This window comes from Tauraco erythrolophus, chromosome 1, assembly GCF_009769465.1.
Source record: "Tauraco erythrolophus isolate bTauEry1 chromosome 1, bTauEry1.pri, whole genome shotgun sequence".
NCBI classification, from domain to species: Eukaryota; Metazoa; Chordata; class Aves; order Musophagiformes; family Musophagidae; genus Tauraco; species Tauraco erythrolophus.
Window position 1 is genome coordinate 12,268,213 of NC_141465.1, and position 9,297 is coordinate 12,277,509.

A 9,297-nucleotide genomic window follows, 5' to 3' on the forward strand; every position below is an offset into this window, starting at 1 on the left:
GCAAGGGGGCTTCCTTCCTGTGTTTCTAACAGGAAACTCCAAGGAGAGACAAATACAGTGCAAAGGGAGGTTTTGTTCATTCAAGTTGACCCACCAATTGATTCTTCAGGAGCAGTTCAGGCTTTTCTCTGGAGTAGTTTTGGGTGTTTCTCCACCCCCCAGCTACGGCTCATGGTTTGCCACTACACCCTCTGCTTTATTAGGAAGGCGAGCGAGGATGTGAGTACGAGTAAGTGGTTTTAATAGACGATGCAAGAAAACACACAACCAACCTTTGAAATGTGTTGCAGGGATTGTTAGAACCTGTTGTTCTTACCTGTTACTCAGAGATATTTTCAGTGAATCAAGTTGTTTTGACTGAACTAATCTTCAGAACTTCACTCACAAACTCTAGAATTTAGCCAAAAACTCACTGCAAATAGTAAAAGACAACTGCAAAAATAATTTAAAAGCTATTCACTAAAATGATTTTTTTCTTCATCAAATTCTGATTTTTACTGTGTCTTACTGTTTTACAGGAATTCAGCCAAAGGTTTGCCTGTATTCCTATAAAACAGTAGTTCTGCTACCAGTTCATTGATATTACTTTCTTATTATTTAGCATCTGCTTTCGATATCGATTATTTAGCTTGTATAGCTGTCACAGACTAAACAACAAAACTGTAGCTTGAATTACAGAAAGCAAAAATCATCCAGCCTCAAAGAATACAGTAAAATTGTTAGACAACACAAACTACAAAACTATTTTCTTTCAGCTAAAGAGATGGACTGCCATTTTTCTGTCTGGGGAGTTCTGGCCTTTCTGAGTTTGGCTCTGATTGTTTCGTTGATATTGAACATTTCACACTACATGGAAAAGAAGCAAGGTAAGTAAGGGCGTCTCGCTGTGAGGAATGGAGTTTGAGTGTTTAAAGTGTTTGTAGAGAAAGGCATCACTGCTGGGAGATTTCAAGCCAATAAATTGATTCTTCTGAATCTTAACGTTATATTTTGGCAAGAATGATTCTAGGCGAGAGAATGTAACTTTAAAAAATTTTTGGGAGAGTCAGGTATGATTACTGAATGATTGCCCAGTCTGCTGCTAAAAACAGCTGCCCAAACCCATTCTCTGAAGACAAACCAACAGAACATGTACAAGGTGAAGAATTCAGTTCTGGCTAAATTTTTATTTTTGAAGTATATTTTTAACACCTGTAATTTCCTTTTCTAAAGTATACTTTTCATGTAAGTAGTTATTGTTTGTAGTTTAATTCAATTTTTTTTTTTTTACGTAGGTGCACTGATACCAAATACATTTGAGAAAATTTTCTTCTTCCAAAACTCTTAAATACTTATTTGAATTTCAGATTTCACACACATTTTATGCTTAGCCAGTTTTTTCAAAATAAAGTTCTAACTGGTTTTCATCATGGGATCCTAATGTAGCTCTTAAACCAATGTGTCACTCACAATAAGGAACCAATTTGTTTAATTTATGTTAGAGGGTGACTACAGTCATACTCTAGCTTTGTTTAAAATTAACTATCACTTTTTTAACAGAACTGATTATGCCAGTGCAACCTCTATTATGCATACAATTCTATAGTTATTAAGTTTTAGAATCCTTACCATTCCCATTCAGGGAAAAACTGCCTTTACGCAGGGAAAACTGCACCTGTGCTATACGTGTATGGGTGGACAGGTAAACATTGGTGGATTCAACCACTTTAAACACGCATACACACATAATCTACATGAACAGAAGGTCTATGCTTATAAACAGAATTCATCGGTATAAGAGAATTAGTATGGCTACAGGGTATTAAAAGAGTTGCTGGAGTGCTGCGGGATGAGGAGGGATGTGCTTTTTTGCATTGTTTTGTCTTTTAGTGCTACTAGGCAGAGACTTCTAAGATGAAAAATCACAGTCATTTACAAAACTAACCTTGAGCAAGCTTTCAGTCGGATTGGCTGATGCTGCATTGCTCATGGAATCAGAGCTTACCATGGTAAATTGTGGAGTGCTGGAGCACAGGATAGAAAGTCAGGCATTCCTGAGTTAATAATCAGGCTCTAGCTATAAATCTCCTTGCAGCCACCGCCTCTCTGCTTCGGTTTCTTCATCTATGTGGATCACAGGATATCTTTCTGTCACAGATACAAGCAACAGAAATAGTAAAATAAATGAACCCTTCGCCTTGTAATATAAACATATGATGCATCTCCCTAGGCAGAGAAAAAGATCAGGTAGAAGCAAAAAGAGGAGGAAAGAAGGAATTAATCGCACAAGTTACAACACATTTTTGAGGTCTGATAAACTAACATAGACTTCACAGCCACAGCAGAGTCATAACACAAACGTTTCTTATATTAGTCAAAAGTTTTTGAAAAAGGCAGGGGGACAACTGAAGGTCCTGAAAGCCAAGAGCTTTCAATTTTACTCTCTACAGTGAAATCAAAAGCATGTCAGTTAAGACAATTATCTGAAGTGTTCTAAAATAGCATGTTTCATTTTATCTCAATGTTATTTTTTTAACAAATTTTCCAGCTAAAAGGTATAAAGACTATGAAGACAACAGTCCAAGGTAAGTTGGATAAAAACGTTTCTTTCCGACGAGGATGAAATAAGCAGTAAATAATGACAGCTGGCTTTGGAGGGACAGCATAGAGGAAAATCCACTATCTCATGCAGCCTGTCTAGAAATGTTAGAGAGCAGGATGGTTGTGGGAAAAAAAAGTTTTCCAAAGAAAACAGGAAAATAAATTCTTGTGGGAGAGATGTACTCCAGTTCTTTTATCAACAATGAAATAATTGCATGCTAATATAATAATTTTATATACTGAAAGATGTGCAAGATATTGAGCTGAACTACTATTTACTATCACTCAAACTCAATAAATCTATAATAATTAAAAAGAATGCTCAGAAAACAATGATATTATAGTCTGATATTTAATACTTGTGGAACAAGAATTTATATGTATTTACGTTTCATACCCTTCTTATACACATGATGTTCAAAAGCAATAACATGGAGTCTGTTTACAACTGCTGGATACCTTGTGATCTGCTAGAAGTCTGTTTCTCTTATTCTATATAAAAATGACCTACCAAAACTTTAGAAAATAGAGATGGAAAGTCTCGTCTCAACCCAGATATAAAAGGCGCTTGAAAAAAAAATATAAAAGCCTTCACCTGTTCCCCCAAACCAATCCTCAATTACAAGTTTACTTGAAGTTAGGAAGTCTCTATTCGTCTATCACTGCCTGTTCAGCTGAAAAATACCACTGAAAAAGTGGTGTTAGATTGCAGTACTTCATGCCCCTGACAAGGCGCAGTACAGGGACGCAATATGAACAAGGTTACACAGTGCTTCCCACTAACAGTTCCCAGTTTTACAAATATGCTTAAAAACATTTTCAAGCAACACCAAGTAATGAAACACAGAATGCCATTGAATATCCAAAGCTGAACTTTGCTTTGGTCTTCTCTAGTTGTGCTGAGGTATGTATTTTAGTTAAATCAAGAGTGAACTTTTTAAGAACACCTCCCCAAAAGACCTATTTAGTGCTTTAGTTTGTGTTGAGAGTGGTCTTATAGGACATGAACTGGATTCCTTTCAGTGATTGTTAATATTTCTAGAACTGCATCAAACAGTAGCTTAGTAGTCTTGAGATTAGCTTTATTCTTAACCAAGTCACAGGAAAAAAAGTTCAATTCTTGGCTAGATAACAAATCTCTCTTCAGAATATGGACATCACCATTTCTTCCCCTTCTGCAAAACTGGTATTTCCAACCTCTCTTGATATTTTTGTTCTTATTTTGTAGAACACATATAATCTGCTACTGCTATATGTGTGTAAAACGTTTAGAGTAGAATAGTGGGGTCCTAAAAAGAAAGCATATTCTGTGAATTAAAAGTATTTTTCCATTCCCCTTCTAAGCTATGATGACTTCTGCACAGAAGATGACCCAGTTTATGGCAATCTCAATCAAGATATTTTAGGTAAGATTCACTTTAAGAACATTTGTCTGTTCAGAGGCTCTGATAAATGTATGGTTAAAAGCTGACTGACCAACACTTTCTGCGTTTCTCAAATAGCAAACTTGAGAATCTATCCCTTTTCAATTGCTGTGTTAATACTTAGTGGAGATAGAATTGCAAACCATCATACTGCACTACTGTTTGTAAGACCAGATCACATACAGAATTTGACTTTTTACATTCCAAGTGGTCCTGTTTAGCCAAACATCTCAAAACCAAGAGTTTTTCTAAATGTAAAGCTGCACCCATTGAAACAATAGCTTGATCCACGCATGTTAAAGCAATCTAAGACACACACTACTCACTGCCCGGAGCCAACGCTCCCAGAGGAGCTGGCAGAAAGAAACACATACCAGTTCTCTGCTGTGGCTATCCCATAGATCATCAGCGACGTTGACAAATACGCTGAAACAATCTCAGCAGCTGAATGATGGGCAGACATAGCTTTTCTCTGCTTTACTGGGCTGAAGTTAACAATCCTGGAAAGAGAGACAGCAAGTTAAAGGCAGTAACATCATAAAACTGCAGCTAGAGCTAGATAAGCTGAGGGAATGTCTCCTGAAGTCCTTATGGTGCTATAGTATTTAAGTGACATGAACACAACTTTTTTGCTAGCCGTGTTTGGGGTTAAGCAAAACTGGACCAGAGTACTTGAACAATAAGGGAAAAATCTTTTTCATAAAGTGTTTGCATAATTTGAACTAAGCCAGCACTCAACACTCAAATGCATTGACACTACAAAAGCCTAAAAACTGTAAGGAAGTAACCTGTTTTACTGATGGCTAAAATGAGATAGGGCATGACAAAATAACTCCCATCAAATTTACAGAAAACTGAAAGCAGAGTCAGGAATAGAATTTAATCTCCAGCTGCTACAACTCACAGCCTCTTTCTCAGCCAAAGAAAAGATTGCCTATACTGAAAAATACATCAGTATGTGGTTACTCCCCAATTGCAAGATGTCTTCCTGGCAGTCTAAAATGATGCCCACTTAGTGAATAATGAGCAATTTCCCATCCATATGAACAGAAAATTATTTTCATTTTCACAGTATGCGTGTCTGAATTTCTTAGCTCTTTGCTCCTCTGTAAATAGACCACGAGATCTGTGTGTGATTTCAAAACAAAACAAACTTCTACCAAAGTAAACTGGGGAGGATCTGTTGATCTCATCTTTTAAGACTCAGTAGTATGTCATAACTAAAACATTTTTCTACTTTGATGACTTTTAGAGGAATGTTGTTACGAGCAGATGAAGTCCCAGCCTCAAAGGCCAGCTAACCAACTACAGGTATCTTTAATTTTAATTCTGGATTTTTAAATTAGGGTAACATGGTCTATCTCAGAGTTCTTGTGTTTGTCCCATGACAAGATATAACAAAAATCTTCACACTGCTCATCACAAAAAATACCATGCTTTAGAGTCCCAGTTCATCAGAGAATTTAAGCACAAACTTGACCCTTTGTTCAATCTGGGTCATTAATGAGGGAGCAGAATTACAGACAGCTCATCTCCATCCATACGGCACGATAAACCTCAGTCACAGGCATACAGATTAGGCTTATGTAAAGAATTAATTTTATTTATCTTGAACATCAACCAAGTGAAAATACAAACTGCATCAGATGATAATCATGAATTTGACTGGCTGTTTCCTGTCCAGTACAAAAATCTACGTGCCTTAACAAAAAAAAAGACGACCATTTTTCTATTGATTTGTATTTTATTGAGATACTTGGATGCCTAAAAGCATGCAAGCTTCAACTGAAATTTATCTGTAATTGAAGCATTCCTAGTATCAATTCCCTGAGTTGATTTCCAAGTATTTAATAAACAGCCATTTCCAGCCTCTCTCAGGATACTTCCAGAGGGTAGAATTTTTTTTTTTTTAATCTAGACATTTGTTTTTATTAACCTAATGGAAACAGAATAATCTATGAAACTTCCCATGTCAAAAGTGCGTGACAATTTGGCTTGTAAAACACAGAGGCGCAAGGGAAAGATAGACAAAAGCATACATTTTGCACTGGAAATGAGATTATTGATACAGACAAGAATCATCCATCTTTGGTCGGCACAGACAAAGCCTGTTAAAAACGTTGCTAATAACTGGATTCTAATTAAAAAAAAAAAAGTGGGAAGAAAACCAGATCAAATAATGTCTTGCATCCCAAAGAACTTGGACCGATTATATAAGCTGCCTTCATTCCCACAGAGAATCTTTCCAATAATACCTTGATGAATTTTTCCTTACTGTCACTATCCTAAATACACGAGTCACTTACCATTGGGTTATGTTGGTCTGTTTTCTGCGCTGCCACAGCTTAATCAATTGTACTTTTAATGAGCTCATTTGCAGCCAGCTTGGGTCAACTTCAGCCACTATTACGATTACAGTGTGGGCATATTCAAAGTCTTTGACGTAATTTTAAAGCAAGTATAACTACTGAACAATAAACACACAGTGAATTTCCTTCTAGGTGGAGTCTGCCAATCAGATGTGTTATGCCTCACTTGACCACAGTGTCAAGGGCAAACGCAGAAAACCAAGAAGAAAGAAAGACCCTCCATTAGAGGAGGATGAAGAGGAAAGATCGTCTAACCCCACCAAGATGGCTTCCAAAGTTAGCATTTACCTCAATAGCGAGCAGCTGGCTGCTGAAGAAGCTGTTCATGATGATCCTATCAGATTAATGGGTTTGATTCATACTACAAAAGAAGAGAACATCTGAAGCGGCTTCACAAACCAAATACATAATCATAAACTGAGATCTGCTTGTTCATTCTGAAGGAACAGTGAGTAATTAGAGGCAGTATCCTGGCAAACCGACATACCAAACAAGGGTATAAAATGGGTAAGTTAAGCGTTCCAAAGCATCTTCCAAGCACATTTACGGACTAAGCAAGAAATAAGATCCAGCCTGCCACTTTGAAGAACCTGCTCCTCTGAAGACATTTCCAAAGGAAGTTGTATAATTTGGTATCCCAGCATTCACATGGTACTGATTCCAGTAAAAATTAATCCCCTGTTTAAAACAACCATTAACTTTCAAACAGTCCCACAAGACCCAGTCTGTTGTCTGTAGAGCTCTAGCAGAGTATAACTATTCTTCTATACAGGTTTTAACAGTACTTTTGGAAAGAAATTGCGTTTCATACTTGCACACTGATTTAGTTGTTTCCACAATTAAAAACTGATCTGCTGTTCAACATTGTGTACTTTCCCTGCTGTGATTGGTCTATGGCAATAACACAATATATCTAAAGCTAATTAGAGAATAATTTAACAGCTTAAAGTAGTAATTGTACAACTCGTAAGATTTAATGATATCCTTATATATCTTTAGTTTCCTTCTGTGAGCAATACCAGAACACATCTCAGATCTCAGCTCCTCTGTTAATGTAGTGCCAATATCCAAAGATATTGGCAAATCATCTGTAACAATAAGTCTCCTGGGGAAGATTTTTTCCTTCTGATATTCTATGTGTTTAAATTCCTATTAGGTGTTACATTGCCATTGCTACCAACTACTTTACAAAAGTTACCAACTATTTTACAAAAGTAGAAAGAGCTTTTTATTTCCCCAACTAATTCACACACTGTGTGTGCGCATTCATCTTAAGACTTCAATCTCATCAGATGGTAAGCTTTTATAGAGCGAGGACTTATTTTTATATTCTGGAAGTCGCTGAGTAGTAGTAGCAGGAAACAGTAAGGCATGTTGGTATAATATGCCTACCTCTAGGTGTCAGACATTTCTGCCTTCTCAAAAAAAGGATATTAATGCCTTATAAAATCCATGCAGAGCACAGTGTCAAGGAGCTTGAAACCCTCAAGCACATACAGAGCTCTGAAAGTGTTTCAGGTCTTGAAGGAGATCACTCTGAAAGCAGCTACAAAAAAAAACTAAAACCAAAAAGTTCATAGTACAAAGCACCAATGTCTCTTCTAAAAGCAGAAGTGGATGGACGTGTCCAGGGATGGGACAAGTTTTTGAACAATAAAAAAAACCCAAACAGTTTTTTGACGCCCTGATTCGTGTTTAGTTTAGCTCATAGCTAATGAGCCTCTTTAATTAACATGCCTTAACTTCTGTGCTAGACCAAAAGGAAAGGGCCAACCCCTGCAGTCAAAGCTGCCCAGTGTCACTGCCTGTCTTGTGCTAGCACTTGCTTTTGTGTGCAGAAATCAAACCAATATATATTTGGCTGTTACACCCCAGAAACAAGGCAGACTTGGAATTAAGGTGACTCTTATCACAGTCTTATACCAACTACCATCGGATAACCAAAAATAAATACTGTTGAAGAATCGATAAAAAATTTTAATGGAGAACCACATTAAATGATGACCCTGACTAAGATCCTAAGGGGGGAAAAGAGGAAGGCAAACTCAAAGCCAAAGATCCAAAGCTAAACACCAAGATATCAGCATGTGAAGTACTAACTTGATTTGATGAGATTAGGAGGAATTATACTTTGTTCAATAGTAGGAACAAAATAAGTAATAAATAGGTATCAACATACTCTTGCTTGGATTCACATATCAAAACTGTTTGCACAGTATTAATATGGAAAATGTTTATACAAAATATTTCAGTTTAGCTGGCACCAATCAGGAGCAATGCTCAGCCCTCTGAGATGATTAAGTTTTCTTAAACAATCTCTCGAGGAAACAAGCATAGGCCCAAGTTTCTGTTTGTTACTATTTTCCAACAAACACATGAAACAAGGAATGCTGTATTTTCATTTAATACAATTTGTGTACATTTTGTACAGAAGTTGCTATTTCCCAATTTCCTCACAGCATTTGCACTCTTGATTATGCCTTTCCTCTAAAAATTCCAAAGTCAAAGAACCTCTGTGAGTGACTTAAATTCAACCTGTCATTTCAGTCTGATCGTTAATTCGATGGAAGTGAAGCACACACCTCCCTCATTGAGCACACATGTAACTAAGTCCACTTCACAGGATTTAGGTACATCCAGTTTCCTCTGTATTCTTGGTCTTCACTGTTTAATCCAGCTATTTATTTATGCCAATTTCCAGCAGCTGCTTTCCCCTGCAACACAGCTTGATAAAAAAGCTGGGCATTTTTGTAAATATTCTCCTTCAATATACACTTCCCTTCCACATTTAATCATTGCTTCTGTTAAATTATTCACTGCTGCTCTCTCAGACTCCACTTCAGGATCATCTTTAATGGCCTATCAGCTGTTTCCAAGGCACTTCTAATGTTATCAGTCCAGATTTAGATTTATTCCTCCAGCTT

General features: G+C 36.9%; 1 protein-coding gene across 1 annotated transcript; it reads left to right on the forward strand.

Annotated features, from left to right (window-relative positions):
* The first annotated feature begins 758 nt into the window (after positions 1-758).
* On the forward strand, positions 759-7,008 carry TRAT1 (T cell receptor associated transmembrane adaptor 1). The gene is made up of 5 exons (XM_086626761.1): positions 759-866; positions 2,528-2,564; positions 3,925-3,986; positions 5,257-5,315; positions 6,506-7,008. Exons 1-5 carry the CDS (start codon positions 764-766, stop codon positions 6,755-6,757), a joined length of 513 nt encoding a protein of 170 aa, XP_086482887.1. The 5' UTR covers positions 759-763; the 3' UTR covers positions 6,758-7,008.
* The last annotated feature ends 2,289 nt before the right edge of the window (positions 7,009-9,297 follow it).

Bases quoted from the DNA above. Each gene is read 5' to 3' on its own strand.
- TRAT1 (XM_086626761.1), top strand. From the start codon at position 764: ATGGACTGCCATTTTTCTGTCTGGGGAGTTCTGGCCTTTCTGAGTTTG. The intron at 867-2,527 runs GTAAGTAAGGGC...CAAATTTTCCAG, and splicing joins CTACATGGAAAAGAAGCAAG to CTAAAAGGTATAAAGACTAT. The intron at 3,987-5,256 runs GTAAGATTCACT...GATGACTTTTAG, and splicing joins TCTCAATCAAGATATTTTAG to AGGAATGTTGTTACGAGCAG.